Source organism: Ambystoma mexicanum, chromosome 6p (assembly GCF_040938575.1).
Source record: "Ambystoma mexicanum isolate Mex_15411 chromosome 6p, UKY_AmexF1_1, whole genome shotgun sequence".
In the NCBI taxonomy this organism is placed as follows: domain Eukaryota; kingdom Metazoa; phylum Chordata; class Amphibia; order Caudata; family Ambystomatidae; genus Ambystoma; species Ambystoma mexicanum.
The window spans coordinates 489,998,738-490,016,650 of record NC_090935.1 but is presented as its reverse complement, the minus strand read 5'-3'; the positions used below and the strand labels follow the sequence as shown (position 1 = coordinate 490,016,650).

General features: G+C 40.9%; 1 protein-coding gene across 2 annotated transcripts in view; it reads left to right on the top strand.

Annotated features, from left to right (window-relative positions):
• Window positions 1–17,913, top strand: part of ANKRD55 (ankyrin repeat domain 55) — a 1,206,736-nt gene that overhangs the window by 1,049,411 nt on the left and 139,412 nt on the right. For both annotated transcript variants that reach the window (XM_069627296.1, XM_069627295.1), the window contains exon 10: window positions 17,644–17,745. In XM_069627296.1, coding sequence (XP_069483397.1) covers window positions 17,644–17,745 — 102 coding nt within the window. The remainder of the gene's footprint in view (window positions 1–17,643; window positions 17,746–17,913) is intronic.

Below are 17,913 nucleotides of genomic sequence, written 5' to 3'. Positions count from 1 at the left end.
AGTAATATAAAATGTTGTGCTTGAAGTGCCTTCAAGTGTTATTTCAAAGCAGTCTTCTGAGAGGTAATGGTTTAATTGGAGCAGTACATGTGCTACTGGTATAATAATATGTCTTACCCAAGTGCTTCAGCCTCTTGATTTATTATTAGTATGCATGTCTTTACTGAAGTCCTGTTAAAAACAAGCACCGGCAAAGCCAGCAGTTTTGGCTTGTGTATGGGTATTAAACATTTACCAGGCCATGCTATTATATGCCCGGGACAGTCACCATTTTGCTGTCATTAGTGGCCACTTACAACCATTACGGCACTGCCTGGTAAATGCCTACATAAAACCCAAACTGTTGGCATTACCAATGCTTATTTATCCCAGCTGCTGCCTGCCCGTTATAGCCATCAGGAGGTCCATGTGAGTTTGGGAGTGTCCCGTCTGCTCTTCCTGCACAGCGAATACTTCATTTTTCACATGGCCTTTGTTTCCAGTGGCGTTCCGCTAATGGGCAGCACTTTAATTAACAGCGGCGGCGGCAAACATGTGTAGGTGTGGCTCGTTCATCTGAAACATTTCAGCTCAGGATAAGTTCTAATGCGGATTGTTTGTTACTGAAAGGTTATGCATGCTTTGCAAAACAAGATGCACGCTTTGTCAAATGGTGACTTACAAGCAGATGGGTATCATAAAGGCTTTTTTGGGTGATGTCTTCTATTTAAACTTCATATGTAAATGTATTTTTTAACACATTTGCGTTCTTTTAATAGTGGTTACTACTGCAAAATGGTGAAAGAAAAATATGATGCTTTTGATGTTAATTAATTGTTTAATTATGTTGTAACAAAGAAATTTTGAAAGGTTGAATTCTTCAGCCAAACAAATAAACATACAAAAAAAATGTTTTTAAACTTCATAAGACCTTGAAGACAGTTCAATGCAATTTCAAGTTTTGTAATGTCAGGTATACAAAAAACAATAATACCTAGATTTTATTTAGACTCTTACCATGTTGCATTTAGCTACTTAAATAATAGGATTTAAAATGTCAAATGCAATTAAAAATGACATTCCTGGATTTGCAGAGTTTTGAGCTGTTTACGCATATTTTTAATATTCATGAGTGTAAATAAAGTAGTGACCCTATCTGAAAAAAGTGATTAGTGATGTATCTGTATTTCTAGCCTAGGTGGGCTTTAGAAGTTTGATATTGCTCAGATTACCTGCATGTAGATAACTGCTGTACGACAGAAGGGGGGAAAAGGACCTCTTTCATTCAAACTGCGTCATCACATGGGAATATCTACACACACATGTAGATTCCCAGAGAACTTTCTGCAGCTTACATGTGTGTGGTAGAATGCAAGCAGGCTGTCTCTACACGTTTGATAGTAACAGCTACTGTGCTTTATTCCCCTTTAGTAACATGAAAAAAGAATCCAGTATTTTATGTGACCTTTTTAAAGATTTTCAAACTTGGTGCACTTCATGTTACCTTTACAAAACTAAGGTTAAGGGTTCAGTATGTGCACTGCAATAAAAACCGTCACATCATAGAAAGAGAAAATTACCCATCGGCACCCATGCACATAAACGTAGAAACAGTTTAAATGGTCAAATCTTGTTCCATTTAATATGATTGCAATTATTCTGAACAACAAAGTATTACCCTGGCAGCACAAGACATTTTAACAAGGTTTTCCACCCTTTGGGGAGCAGCACAGCCTGGGCAGTGATGTGCACAAAAGATACAGAAACAGCTCAGACACAGGCTCGTACACACTCGTACACACAGACACGTGCTTCTTTCCCTACAGATCAGAAGGCTGGTGTCCAGGGCTGGCTCTGAGGCAGCATCATGAGGAGCCATACATCTGCCTCTGTAAATCGGTAGGATCATACGTGTCTGATGCAAATCTGTAGTCAGTAGCATTACATAAAAAGCAGTAGCCTACCGCCTACATCTGCAGGGTTGGCAAGTATGCACTTGCATTTCCATTCCCCTAAAAGGAATGAAAATGTTTTTTTGTTTTCTTCGAAACTCATGTTTCAGTTTCCGGAGCAGCTTCCAACACAAATGTATACGAGGGAGCTGGACAGCGCATCTTTACGCCACTGTTCTGCCCCTCAAGAAATGCTTAGGTTTACTTTTACAATTTCCAGGCAAGATTTTCTTTTAACAAGACACATCCTTTCTGGGGGAGCCTGCAGGCTGCAGCATCCTATTTAACACACATAAGAGAAAGCTAACACATGGGAACATGCTTTCCCGCTCTAATAGCGAAAGCATTTATTATGCATGGCACCGGATGCATGCTTTTGCTAAGCCTGTCCAGTTTAACCAAGTTTGCAATACAATGGTTAACTTATGAACATAACCTTGTTATTTAAATGCTACAAAACCAAAACACTGTTAATTCAATCAAGAAATCAATGAAAGAGGTTTATTTCGAATTAAAAGAAAATCCATAAAACGAAACAAAACTATATAAAATCATACATTTTTAGGCGAGTTCGCATATCTTAGAATGTTCATAAATACAATAAATCATTCCAGCTCTCTAATTACATGACATAACATGTCTGCTTAAAAACACAAGGGGCCTCATTACGACCCTGGCGGAAGACCATGGTGCTATTAGCACTATGGTCCATGCCGGTAAGTTACCGACTCCGCCATGGAGAAAGGGGGAATTACCAACCCATTACAAGGTTGGCGGGGCGGTAATTCCCCTTTCCTCCATGGCCCTTCCCCATTCCCATTTTTGCCCCATAGGGCTCAATGGGAATGGGGAAGGCGCTAAGTACGGTGCCGCAAATTGCGGCACGGTAATTAGCACCAAGGTCCCTTTGCGGGTCCCTACTTTAACGGCTGGTCTACACCAGCTGTTAAGGTCGGGTCCCGCAAAGGGACCTCGTGATTAGGCGCTAATAGGTTAACGGCGCTGCAGCCTTTTACGGCACCGTTAACCCATTAGCGCCTGGGTCGTAATGAGGCCCAAGAAATATATAAAATTCACTGCATTATAGTGTTTAGATATGGTTAATACATGGGTGAATTTAATGTAGTAACTAAGTTGTCTATTTACTTTACTTGCTTTTAAAGTAACATCTTACTTCACCACCAAAGCTCTAAAACGTGTATTACTATTACCACTGAGTGCTAGAAGCCTTATAGATCTTGGGAGGCCATTATCACTTGAGGTAATGCCCTACCACCACGTTATGGCCGAAGCAAATATTGCACGTTGATGACCCATCCCTCAGTCTATAAGCTATATTAAGGAATACCTCTAATGGACTCCTTGAAATCTGAGGGTCCATGGTTGACATCACAGCGAGTTTGGCTTAGTCCGAGGGATGCTTTTCATTCTAGGCTAGCACACGTTCACTAGGCACTTGTAAACATTTGCCTAGACCCTAGGAATCAATCAGGGAGGGTGATTGTCCAAGAAGGGTGTATGTGATAGTGCAGATATGAAGAAAAATCAATAGGTCACATTGGTTCGTTACTACTGGATTTGGAAAAGTGTACTACCTGGTCAGTGTTATAGTCCCAAAGGTATAGTAAGGACTGCATTTTTTGTTTGGTGATGACAGTAAAAGTAACCTACCAGGTCAATGACCAATGTTCATCCCACACAGTAGCTTGTATGTGCCCTTCTATGAACCCCATGCCCTAAATAACACATGCTCAACCTGTAGTTAAGTGGTATTTTAAAAATAGGAGATCCCTAAAATAGAAACTGTTTTTACTGTTACCACCTTACCTGCAACACAGAACGTAATGTTGAACGGGCTTTACCCAACGTATCTATCATGAGCTGTGCTAACTTTCTCTCTCTCTCTCTCTCTCTCTCTCTCTGTCTCTCTCTCTGTCTTTCTCTCTCTCTGTCTCTCTCCCTCTCTCTCTCTCTCTCTGTCTTTCTCTCTGTCTCTCTCTCTCTCTCTCTCTCTGTGTCTCTCTCTTTCTTTCTCTCTCTCTCTCTCTCTCTCTGTCTTTCTCTCTCCCTCTCTCTCTCTCTCTCTCTCTCTCTGTCTTTCTCTCTGTCTCTCTCTCTCTCTCTGTGTGTCTCTCTCTTTCTTTCTCTCTCTCTCTCTCTCTCTCTCTGTCTTTCTCTCTCTCTGTCTCTCTCTCTCTCTCTTTCTCTCTCTCCCTTTTTCTTAGTGGGTGAGAGTTGCGTTGTCAAGTGGCCTCTTGTTCGAGCCACCCCAGACATTGCAGACTGCTTATCTTGGGGTAGGGGGCTTATTTAATTTATTAACATTGTAAACTGATTCTTTTTAAAATTATATAATGTTAATTTCTAATGATACATTTCAATATGCATATCAAACAAAATCCAAGTTTTGATACCTTTTATTAGACTAACTGAAAATATTATGCTGGGATGTAAATACATAAGATTAAGAAGTTCCAGAGACTTCTTCATCAGATGGTGGTCACATGATTTTTTTGATCGTGTCAACCCATCTGATGATGTCACTCCATCTAATGGAGTCACACCATCTGATAAAGAAGCCTCTGAGACAGCATCAAATCCTTTCTCTGCACAGTACATATATCCTAAAGGAATGTCTTTCAATCCATCTATGACAGTGTCAAATATCTGTCGACAAATTAAGTGGACTGACTTGATCCATTTTATCTAAAGAGGCAAGTTGCGAAGGAAGTATTTCAAGACTTTGGGCCTGATTCACAAAGCATTTTTCAATGGGAATACCAAATTGTTTAATTTGCGGTGTGTGAAGCAGCATGTCTGGTGTCACTGGTGGAAGGCTCTTTCCCTTGAGTCTCTCAGCACAGTGTTTCTGAAAGCTGTTGCAATTGTATCCCCATTACGACGTTTGGAGGCAGACTATAGGAGTTGCAGTCCTGCTTCTATTGTCATTGCTCCTGGAGGCAGAAACAGAGTGGAGGGGTAATTAGTATAGAAAACACCTTGGGCCTCATTCCGAGGTTGGAGGTAGCCATGGTGCTATTAGCACCATGGCTACCCCCTTACCGCATACCGGATCCGGGTTCCCTGAATAGGGAATTACCAGGCCATTCCAACCTTGGAGGACCCGGTATTTCCCCAATAAGGGAACCCATCCCCATTCCCATTTAAGCCCCCATAGGGCTCAATGGGAATGGGGACCATGCTAACAACGGGTCCGTTGTTAGCATGCTGGTCTTTTGGCGGCTCCCACTAAGGGCGCCTGGTAAAACCAGCCGCCCTTAGCGGGACCCGCTAACGGACCTCGTAATGCGGCGGTAGGTTAACGGCACCGGCACCCTTTCTGGCGCCGTTAACCCCTTACCGCCAGGGTCGTAATGACGCCCCTTGTCTTTATAACACTTGCTATATTTAAACACCGTTTTCTTGTGGTTTTGAGTTTTATGTGCTTTTAAACTTTAACGTTTTTACAATATTTTGCTGCATTTGAACACTGTTTTTATTCATGTGTTTGATGTTTTAGTGCTTTTAACTTTGGATTCTATCACTGCACTGGCATTTCTAGTGGTTTTAAACCAACGGCTTAAGGAAATTGTGGGTATTTGTGCTCCATGGTGCTTTCCCGAGTTGTGTAACGGGTAGTGTATAGTAAAGTACACCTAGGGGGCAACTGGCTTGAGTTTTGTGACGCAAGGACTTGTCACACTAAGTTTGTATATTGTCTGGTGGGCACTTGTAGGTTGGGCTTCTTGTGTTATGGGTATCAGAAGCCCCTCTGGCTCTCTTTTGTGATTTGACTGGCTTAGGACATCGATATTCTTTGCCCTGATTAAAAAGGGGTGCGATCCCGATGTAATGGGAGTCACGTGAAGAAGTAAGGGTTGTCTCTTAAAAGCAGCTCAGCCCCAACAGGGTAATGAGGGCGGACTCACTCTGTGGGCTCGAGGAAGGGGCGGGTTGTTGGCTCAATGGAAAAGTCTGCCAACCACCTCGGGTCCGTTATTGGTACCTGCAGAAAAGACAATGCTTTCGGTTTTCCCTAAGGTTGGATCACGCGTCCCTTGGGTTAGAAAATCAAGAGGTGACGGGGGTGTTGGGCAATATAAATCATATTTTATCAAACATTGAGGGAAGTCTTAATACAATGGTTGCAGGGGAGGTGCACCAGGATAGTGATTTAGTTTCAGATGTCTCAATCCTAGCCCCAGCAATTTCTCATGAGTTGGCAAAGCGTGTACGGCTAACGCTGAACTTTAAAACCAACAAATGGATTATTCCTGAGTCTCCTGCTCGGGAATTAGTTCTTACTGAAATAATGTTTCATCAACAAGTGGTGAATAACTCATTCCGTGAGCGTGCCCCATTGGCTCAGTCTCCTATCAGATCTGACCTCCATGGTTATGACTGGAGGGGGGAGATGTCCTAGGGTGATGCTGTGGGCGAGAGAGTACCCAGGGAACCGATGTTGGGGGAGGGGACAAAGGCTGGTGGGCAAGAGGCCCAATCACCAACGGTGGACGAGTTGTCCTTTCCTATTTTAACCCGTATTATAAACTCAATGGACAGAGGCTATGAAACACTTAATTTTGAAATTCGAGATCTAAGACAATCAGTTAAGGATCTGCTGAATAAGGTCCATCTTTTGGAGAGTTATATAATGTCAGTTTCAATGTATAATACCTTACCCACCAAAAGGGACACCACGCCGACTGAGGTTATGCCTGAGGAACGGGGAGGGGAGGCAACAAACAGGGACAGCTACTATTCCAGTCCTGCGGGTACTGGTGGATCTTGTTAATGGTAATCCCACTTCAAACATAGGTGTGGTTGTAGGACCCTTACCATCAGTCTGGTTCCTAGGTATGTCTCTGGATCCAGGGTATAATGTAATAAGTAATAGTCCTAAGCGGAATGATCAGGATAATGGTGCCCAATGTGGCACAAGAAGGAATAAAGTGGCTCCCTTAGGGAAAAAACAAAACAATTGTAAATTACCCCCCAAACAAAACAATAAGGGTTCAAGATAATTCATGAGAAAACTAAGAATAGATGTGGATAAGCAAATACAAGTTGATAGGAGTAGTTTGGATTAAAAAATAGATTTCTTTAAACCTAATAAAGGTAAGGACACCAAAAAAGTATCTGTGATCCAAACCTCCACGGAGGAGGTATTACCCCGTCAAAGCACCAGGAGGAGGATAGTCCCTCTTTTGATTTGAGCAACATATCGGTCTATCCGGCTGAGGAAGAAGTTCAACTCACTCGGGATATGGAAGCCGCCACAGAGGTTTCAAATATAGAAACCCCTATGGGACAAGGGTCTGGGAAATGTTGCTTACTAAGGGAGGGGGAATGGTACCTTTGGTGGGTTCAATAAATCCAAAAATAATAGGCAATGCCCCTTGGATTTCGGGGCTTAGTGGGCAACCCCAAAAGGAACGGTTTTATGCTATATTTTCAAAACCAGTTATATTGAGGGACACACCGGGGGTATATGCCACTGGAAAGACTGAGTTAGATATGCCAGTCCCTCCTTCAAAAATACTGGAAGAAATAGGCTCAGGGCATCCAAAGACTCAGCACTTGAGAATTGACACTGGATCGGAGGGCAGTCATGGTACCGCTGGGGTGAGATTTAATGCTAGGGAACCACAGCAACATTAATCATCATTAAAAAAAAAGACCCACTGGTAAACAATCAGTTGTGTATTTACTTAGGCCGGCTTTTTGAGAGTTCTAATAGATAGCCTCTCAATAGGTATTATACTCTCACCCTGATGCCTGAAATTCCAAATCTAAGACTCTTGACCTCAAGTGATATTATGACTGTGGAATTTGTATATGACGATTGTATTGACACAGTAAAACTTCATCTGAAGTCATTTATAACCAAATAGGTTATTATGGCTGAAAAAGACCATTTATTGGCTTTGGGATTTGAAGTTACTGATGCAGGGCCTTCAATAATGTCGAGAATGGCCCCTATTTATCCAGATAAGGGCAGGTTGACGCATGGTTCGACCAGTGTACAATACTTGATATACAGTTCAAGGGGATATATACATGATACCACTTATAGGAGGGGTGAGGATGTCTGGGCCCAAGGCTGCAGTAATAGAGGGGCACAAAACTGTAGGGAAACATGTTATACATGATCCTCAAATTGGACACTGGTTTCTTGGAACTCTATAGGTGTCAAGAACATTCTAAATATTCCAGATCTGTTTGTGTCATTCGATATAGTGTGTTTACAAGACACTCTGCTCCCGGAGCCTCCTATTATTGAGGGTTTTGGACGTTATATACAATAAGGCTTTACGGAGTGATAAGAGAAGCCCCTATGGCGGCCTACTGACAGCTATTAAATGCTCCCAGGGGGTTTCCATTAAAAAAATTGAAATGGATAGGTCTGATATGCTGGTGGTATTTTTGGCCTGACAGGAAGTGGCGGATGGCTCATACAATAAATGCCTCTTGGTAAATGTTTATTTTAGCCAAGTACAAGAACTATTAGAAGAGACGTTGACAGCCCCCTCCATCAGATTATTGGGGGACTTTCCGGAAGAAGGTGCCTCGTTGATAGTTCTAGGATACTTTAACGCAGAATGTCTGGATGATCATTGGTACTTGTTACCTAACAGAAGAGGTGTTTCAAAGGGATCACGTTCTAGGAGTAAAAGAATAAATTGTGAATTGAAAGTCTGGGACCTGTCAATTGTGAATGGGAATGCCCAGGGTGACAGGCCCCCTAACATTTCATGGCAGAATGGGCCATGGAAAACAACCATAGACCACCTTTTCATCTCCTCTGATTTGGCACTTTATATCCTTGGAAATAAATCCATTGAACGTGAGTGACCACTCACTAGTGATGTATAAGATTACCCTTCCCATAAAAAAGGAAGTCAATAATGTGCAGCTTGTAGTAGAAATAAACCCTAGAAATTGTGAAGTTAGATGGGCACCTAGAATGGCAAGGGCCTTTGATGATTTGATAAGGTTATTGCCAACATGTCTACAGAGAGGCTGGTTTATTTATGCTCCGCCTCAGGTTATTCCCCAACAATACGGAAGGTTCTGGGTAGATTATCTATGGATAAACTCTTGAGGAACGGGGTACATAAAAGGGGTGTTACTCATGCCTTTGACTTAAAGACCCAGGCTCATAAGAAACAAATGCACAGAGAGGTTAGGGGGTTAAGGAAGGCCTCCATGGTTGGTTATAAAGAGGAGGTTTGTAGGATCAAACAAGAGCACATAAATTGGATGAGGCGGAGCCAATTTGTGTTGTACATCAATGATGCTGAAAAGATGTTGGCCTGTATGCCTGGGAACAACATGGTACATTTTGACAATTAATTAAGCCACAAGGCAGACCGACTCAATTTCGGGGGAAAATTGGATTAAGCATTTTACTGAACTATACATGAAACTGGGGCACAATAGGTCTCCTGTATGGTCGCAGGCTGGGTGGAAGAGGCCTCTTAATTGGGACTTGGAGGATATTACTTTACTGATAAAAAGGAGCAAACATTCAAATGTTCCGGGCCCCGGTGGCCTCTCAAATTTGACCTTTAAAGAAAATTTGAAGGTTTGGTCCAAATTACTATCAAATTTATTTGTAAGCATCCTTGCCAACAAAGCGTTCCCTGAAACCTGGTCTGCTGCTTCCATAACTCTCATCTTTAAAGGGGGCGACAGGTCGTCCTCTCTGTTTTATAGGCCCATATCATTATTGGACATTTCGAATAAAATGTTCACCCGAATGATGCTTAAAGAGCTTCAGCATTGGGTGCGTGTATCTAACTCACTGGATACCCATCAGTCAGGCTTTTGACAAGGTATGGGCACAGCCCTAAATAGCTTTGTGCTGGATTTGCTCGCACAACAAGCAAAAGCTCAAGCCAGGCCAGTTTCTTTGGCCTTTCTGGATATTAGCAAGGCCTTTGATCATGTTAATAGGAACTTGCTTTGGAGAAAGTTGCAGGAACAGGGCTGCCCTCTCCGGCTGGTGGGGATACTTGAGGCAATGCATATGGACACAAGAATCCGGGTGAGGTTGGATGCATTTGGAGGATATACACCATGGATAGAGACCAATAGGGGTTTACACCAGGTGTGTGTGTTGGACCCTTTTCTTTTTTGCTTTTATATATTGGGAATAAGGGGCCATTTGGAGAAAGTAAGAACAAACCCCTCAAGGTTGGGAGAACGAATCATACAATACTTACTGTACGCGGATGATATTGTGATTTGTGATTTAACTGCTATTGGTTTACAAAGAGCTCTGAGTGCAGTAGAAGTCTTTTTAGATAGCCTGGAATTGTCGTTAAATACATCAAAATCGAAGGTTTTGGTGCTAAAAGGGGGCAGGAAAAAATGTGAAATGACGCCTTGGAAATAAAAAACGGGTAGCCTTGAGGTGGTTAGTAAGTTTACATATTTAGGGACGCCGGTCTATGAAAGCTTGGAGGGTTCTGAGCTTTTGGTGGACCTTAAGGCTAATTTCCGATGAGCACTTTTGGGAGATTTAGGAGATTCTCAATTCTTTCAGTTTTAAAACTGTATAAGCAGCAAATGGTCCCAAAATTGACATATGAAGCACAAATAAGGAGTGCACGAACAGAGTAGCCCAAATTGGAAGGTCTAATTTGGCGAGGGCTTCTGCGGCTACCCCAGTCAGTCCCACTAGCGTGGATACTTTATGAATTAGGACTGCTCCCCATCCAGACGAGGGTTGACTGGGGGAAGCTGCAGATGTTAGCAAGTATTCGAACGCACCCCCACCCCCCGGCTGCGTCACTCTATGAAAGCCTGAACGCTGTATGTTATTTAGCCTTGTGTAGGGTCCTGGTAGATTGGGTCTCTGAGTGTCTAAAAATATTAGAAACAATAGGTGGATCACTGGAAGAATTGAGAATTACTCCCAAATTGGTTAAGATAAATTTATCTAGATATGCCTGGGCTAATTTGAGAGAATCCCTACTGCAATGTCAATGCTTTGGTGATCATTTTATGTGGACAATTAAAAATGTTAACACTGGTTCTCCGTACCTGAAAAAGCACCCATCAAGGACCTTCAGGTCCCAAATTTTAAAATTCAGGTTAAATTTAGTGCCAACACAAGAAATTTTAGGCTGGCGACAGAATGTCCCTCGGCAGCACAGACTTTGTCGCTATTGTCACAATCAAATAGAGACTTTAAAGCATTTGTGTGTACAGTGCCCTAGCTTATGGACTTTGCGGACACACATTTTATCCATTAATTTTATCCTTACAGAGGAGGATCTGTGGAGAAGGATTTTAAATTGTAATGAAATGTGTTTACTCATTCGTATTTTAGAGTTTCCAAAGGCATGTGCAGTCGATTTTTAGACTTTAGACATTTTGCTGTCTATGATGCTGCTTAGGTCACCTAGCTTTGATGGATTAATAATAATGTTACTTCTTTTAGTTAGTTATTTTTAAGTGTGAGGATGTGTAATATGATGAATTGTGTTTATTGTTTTTCTTTTGTGTTAAAAGTACAAGTGTACTGTAAGACACCATAATTAAATAATTAAAAAAATAATTAATGCTTTGTGAATCAGGCCCTTAATATCTTGTCTGACTGAAGATAATTTGGGACACAGTGCTATCAAGTTGTTCGACAAGCGTAGCACTATAATAAAAGATAGGTTTACTATGAATAAGGTTTCAGATGCTATATATAATAATAGACATAAGTAGTTTGATTATGGTTGTCATCAAGCTAAGAAAGACTTGATTGTGGCTCTAAAAATGTAAATGCAAATCCTATTGAAAGAAGATTGTCTCGAACTAAAAAGAAAATAAACTTAATAAGAGCGAAAAGGTCTTATGAGAAATCATCATGGAAAAGGATTAGTCCCCTGAATGTAATGAAGACTCAAAGTCTCATTGGAAAATGGCGGCGAATATTATGACTGATATCTGCCTGGAGGATGCACATATTGGAATTATGCCCAATAAGCAATGGGTAGCCCACTTTCAAACAATCTACAGCAACAATTCTGTACAACATAGTAGTGGGAGAGATATCAGACTAGTTGAATATCAACCTTTGGTTCCATCTACAGACAAAATTCAATTGAGTAAAGTTAAAAAAGCAATAACATTGTCACACAATTTAAATGTCCTGTGTCCAAGCGGTTCTCTAGGGATTGTTATAAGGGGAACCATAATTTATGAGCACCTCTACTTGATATAATAAAAAAAAATAGGTGCTGATTACCTGTATTCAGCTATGTACATGGTGGGCCTCTCGTATAGTAGTTCTGATGCTCAAGAGGGGCCAACAAAGTGATCCCATTTGTTACCCCCCAATATCAATAAGTGATTTAGTCCTGATGGTCATGGGTAAGATTATTTACAATCACTTGATTGAATAGGCAGAATCCAATCATTTACTAATAGACTCCCAGTCAGGTTTTAGATTGCCTCTGGGAAGTATGGAACAGTGTTTGACCCTGTCACTTATTCTGGACAGGTACTATGCGATCAAGAGAGGTCCTTACTTCTTGGCTTTCCATGGCATTAGACAGGTTAAATTGAGGCTTCCTGCGGACCATACTAAGGAACAGCGGGATTGAGGAAAGTCTGTTAAGTATCCTGATCCAGATATACCTGGATACTACAGATTTGGTAAATTAAGGAAAAGAAGGGGAATTCAATGATTTTTTTAAGATGATACATGAGACCCAACAGGGGTGCGTTATTGCTCTATTATTATTTATTCATATTTAAGTGGATTACATGATCATTTGACTAGGGTTCTACTGATGTTGCAATTCTGTCTGGGCAAGCAATCTTACACCTGGCATATGCAGATGATGTAGTGCTAATTGTCTCACACCGGTTGCATATCAGTGGTTGTTTAATAGATTTGATGAGTTTGTGAAAAAAACATTTTATGTCTGTGAAAGTAGCTAAAACCAAGGTCTTGTTTTTTCAGCATGTGAAAAAGAAGAAACATATTTTGATTTAATGGAGGAGAAAATAGAGTCCCTCATCTTTTGTATATGTGGGTGTTAAACTTTCAGGTTATTATAGATGGAAAGCCCAGGTTGATAAGGTAATGATGGCACAAAGGACTCCTTTAAATAACGGTATCATGTCATTTGTGGCCAGATTTGAGGTAAGTGCATCCCTCCCATTCTTAAAATATATGCATAGAAAACCTGTGTTATTCTTTTATGACTATTGGTTTAGTACAATTAAAAGGCAGTTTTAACAAGACTCCTTGCTAAAGATGTTTTAACATTAGAAAATGGTCTTCATTGTAGATGGTTGTCAAATGTGAAAACAGGGTTTTATGATGCAGTGGCCTTACATATGTTTTATGATTATTTTAATCCGCCAAGGAATACTAAATGAGTGGTTTCTGAGATTGCATTGGAAAGGCACTGCAACGTATTATTGCTTTTTGAGGAAACAATCAACTGCCAGCCTATTAGCCCTTCATGTGTACGAACGCTAAGAATGAAAAATGTCTTGGTTGGGTACATGATACTCCTGCAGGTAAATTTATGACACATCATACATTTTACCAGCTGCCACTGGCAGTGAGTTGGGGAATTTGGAATGGCCCCAATTGTTTTTGTGATAATCTCTCAAGAGAAACTAACTTGCAATTTCTTTATTTCTGTCCCTTTCATAACACCTCGCGTTGGAAATCATTAATTCCTTTGTTAAAAATATTAGGTTTTAATCAATGTAGGATAACTTATATTATTACCCTTTGACGGCAAGTAATGTTAGAGTTTGTTGGGGTCGTGAACATTTCTTGTCGGCAGCTTTGAGGATTAGAAACAAAATGGTATCAAAATATTATAAATAGCTATGAGCACTTGGAATAAGTAGTATTTTAACTTGTATCGTTTTGTCGTGTGCTATTGTGCTTATGTATTTATGTGTATGTTATTTGTATCTATTTTGGCACATTTTTAGAGAAATTATCTGAAATACACTTATGTAGATGATGATGATGATATATAGTTTAGCGATAATAAGAACATAACACCTGTCTTACTGAGCAAAACACATTATCAAAACCTAGAAAAAACATGAATTATTCTTTAATAGTTTAATGGTGATGAACAGTCTGCTACACTCCTATTGTACTCTTTTGAAATACCCCTTATAAAAAAGGGGAAGTGAAAAAATAAAATGAGTAAAGGTTCAAGCCCATTTTACATAAAATCAGATAATTTTCGGAAAATAAGATTGAGCACAGATCTTTATATTTGACCAACAGTCTGTGATAAGAGTGTGGCATGCTTGAAACACTGAAGTGAGGATAGAATGGCTGAGGCTTCAGGCATTCTATTGGAGTCCATAGAACTACTGGGGACAATGTTTTATTTTCCTGTGCATAGTTTTAACTGGGTTTGGGGTGAAAAGCTATGCATATGTTCAGTTCCCAATGCACAATCATTCGGAGAGGATGATTTCTTTACATTTATATATACATTCCATTTGCAATGTGAAAATAGAATAAGCAATTTCAGTTAAGTCGCACATGCTGCCCTGTAAGACAAGGACAATTTTCTGGAGCTTAAAGCAGGCCTTCAGGCTAATTAGCATACCCACAATGCAACGCTCAAAGGCTCTAAACTGGAGATGAACATCCAGTAATGCTACCGGTTGGCGCTGTGGCTTGCTTGACTTGGCAGAACTGGTTGGGGCTTAACCAATACAAATCGGAGATCACGCTTATTGCTTCTCCACATCGAATCTCAAGAGCTTTGGCTGAGGATCCTGAATGTGCGCATGTCCCACTCTTTTCCAGATTAGACGACTCTTTTTCATAAGAATTTTCGATGTGACAAAGTAATACTTTGGTCAGATTAAGGATTTATTATTTGAGTTATTAAAAATCAGTGCAGCCTAAACCGACATGTGTTTCGACCTATGCAACCTTTTTCAAGGCTATGACACTTGGGGTATTGACCGTTTCGTGGACTCTCCAATTGGTTCTGACTAAAGGTGACAGTGTCCTGTTCTAATTACCCTTACATTTTTAGACGTGCAGTATGTCTTAAACAAATGAATAGGGCAAAAAAGAACAGGAAACTATCACCTTAATCTGTCAAAAGGATGTAGAGAAGCTATAAATATGATCTTCGATGTTTGTTGGTTAAGCCCCAAATGTGGTTGATTCATACATTTCTAGACGCATAGTACATCTAAAATGGCTGAGTAGGGTAATAAGAACAGGAAACTGCCACCTTTGATCAGAACCAACTGGAGAGTCCACAAGACCTTCAAGACCTTCAATACCACAAGTGTCATTGCATAGGATCAAAAACGGGTGTCAGTTTAGGCTTTAGGTTTTTTGATATTTTAAATAATAAATCCTTAATCTGACAAAAGGATTACATTGTTACATAACAAATTCTTCAGAAAAAAAGTCTTCTAATCGGGACACGCGCACATATGAACAACATCCAACTAAATAGCAACTTGATTGTGGTTCTGGGATTGCCATACTAATTTTACATATGCAGCTGTCCATGCATGGATAAAAAGGTCACATCCAAGCGCCAAATCTAGTATGTCTACATTGTGGCAGATCAGAGGAAGGACACAGACACTCAGAAGACATTTTGACTATATGTTCATTGACAAAAAAAGAGGGCCTATATTTCCCTTTCACTATGGGGTGTTCCCTACCTATATTACTAAGGTGCTGGTCAGTCATGAATCAATGTCCAAAAGAATAATTACACTTTCCAAAACTAACCTAAATGACCCTACCACAATCTACTAAGGTCAGGCAAATGACTCCCTTCTACTAGTGGCTGTGCATTTACACTGTGATTCTCTTAAGTTAAAGTTTTGGTCAATATGCAGTTTCTTGTTATCCTCTGTATTAACTTGTGTAACTCCCTTAGGGGATTGATAATCTTGCTCTTCTCTTGTACAGAGGTTTTCCTTGCTCTTTTGGGTCCCCTTCTCTCTTTCTTAGAAGGCTCTATGTGTTCTTGTATAAGATTTATCCTAGGGGCCCCTCAGGGATTTACTACACAAGTGTCTCTCCCTGTTATGTTGCACTCTTTGTTTCTTGTCTGTTTGGTGATTTTCCCCTTTTCCGCCTCTCACTCTCTGTGATTGCTGTGCTTCTTTTTATCAAGTTAACATAGTTTGAAGTTATTAGCTTGCTTTCCACTCTTTCGCCATGGATACTGGGATGAGTTTCTCTGAGGCTGCAACGATTTCCTTCTGGCTTCCCGGTGTTCCCGTTGCTTCCCGGTATTCCCGTTATCCATTTTACCTTCTGTGTTATAGGGGAACATCTCTGGTGCCTGCAGGTACTGGGAATCTGCTTCTTCCTTATGTTTACTTCTCGGATCGCTTTCTGTGATGTCCGCTTTGTACACATTCCTGTCTCCTTCTCAGCTTTTCGATACCTCTAATCAATTCGGAAGTTGCTTCTTCCCTTTGGTAGTGTTGGCGTTGTTGAGAGGGCAGCCTGCCCACTATGTTTCCTCCGTGGTCACGCCACCACCGAGCGCTCCACGCCAGCCTTCCTGGCTTTCTGCTCCTCGTACCCATTGGGCTTCCAACATTTCCTGCCCGGAGCAATCCTGAATTTTGCTGGCTCTGGGGTCTACCTCTGCTATGCTTCATGCAGGTATTCTACCACAGGGGACTTCCCCTGTCTGCCTTCCGCTTTCTCTGGCCTTCTCTGGCGTGTCCTCCCTTTTCAACCAACTTGGCACAGTGCATTGTAGACTTCGATTTAAAGGACAGATTACTCTTCTCGTTGACAACAGTATACATTCACTTCATCTTCATTCCAGTCATGAAACCTATACTGATTTGATGCTTTAGATATTTCCATATAGGCTATCAAATGGAGGGCAGCAGGGAGTCCCTCATGGGAACAAGAGTCCATGTCCCCAAAGGGGAAGTCTATCCCGGTGAGGTCCCAATTGCCTCAACCCCTAGTAAAGGTGTTGCAGAAGGGGCTTTCCTCCCTAGCCTCGCAGGGGGTGGTGGGTAACCCCCTGGGGAGAAGGGAAGAATTCCCTTGATTCATCAAAACATGCTCACACACATATTGACATTTCTTGATTATCGAGAATGTATGCTCAAAAATATCGAACTCAGTTAAAATATTAAGCTTTATCTTGGATTCCACCCTTTCTATGCAAGGTATATATATATGATGACCATGGGAAAGTGGAGTCATTTGCGCGTGTTGGACTCAGACAGTAAAAGCCATGCTTCTAAGCATTTGTATACCACAGACATATATATTGTGCAAAAGAAATAGCATGTAATTGTCATCAAAACGGGATGTGCTTAAACATGTTTAATCATGAACATCGTTGCTCCTCAATCAACGTATAGAACAGTGTGAGCGCAACAACGTTTTGTGCTTTATTGCATGTGCAAACAAAACTGCTGGTGTTCATGTTTTATTTTTAAAATGAAGCATACAAACGCCTAACGATGCTGCCCAAATGAGAAACCGCAAATTAAAGGGACATAATGTGTAAGGGGCAGTAAATGTACAGTGTGCAGTGTGTGTCCCTGCAGTTTAAGCTGCTTTGAGGTACCAACACAATTCTGCATCAAGTGTGAGTTCTAACTTTCAAAGCCGTGCTGTATATTAAGAACAATGACTAAACAGTATTTTGATCATATGGATGGCATATGACTAAACGATTGTCTATTTATTTGTTTTTAGGGCACAGCTTTCAGCTCAACACCCTGGACAGACCGAAATTTAAGGACACTGCAATTGCACGCAACAGCTTAGCTCCTATACCAGATCACTGTGCTCAGAAGAGTAAGTATTGCATGCCTGTGCATATGTACATTGAAGGCTACCAAGAGGTGCTCTACTCTGCTTTTAATCTATACAAATTGCTGACTCAGTTGACTTTGCTTTTCTTCCTGGAACTCTACGAACTGTGAAGCCAACAGGACAAAAGTCCCTTTTAATCACTCATGTCTT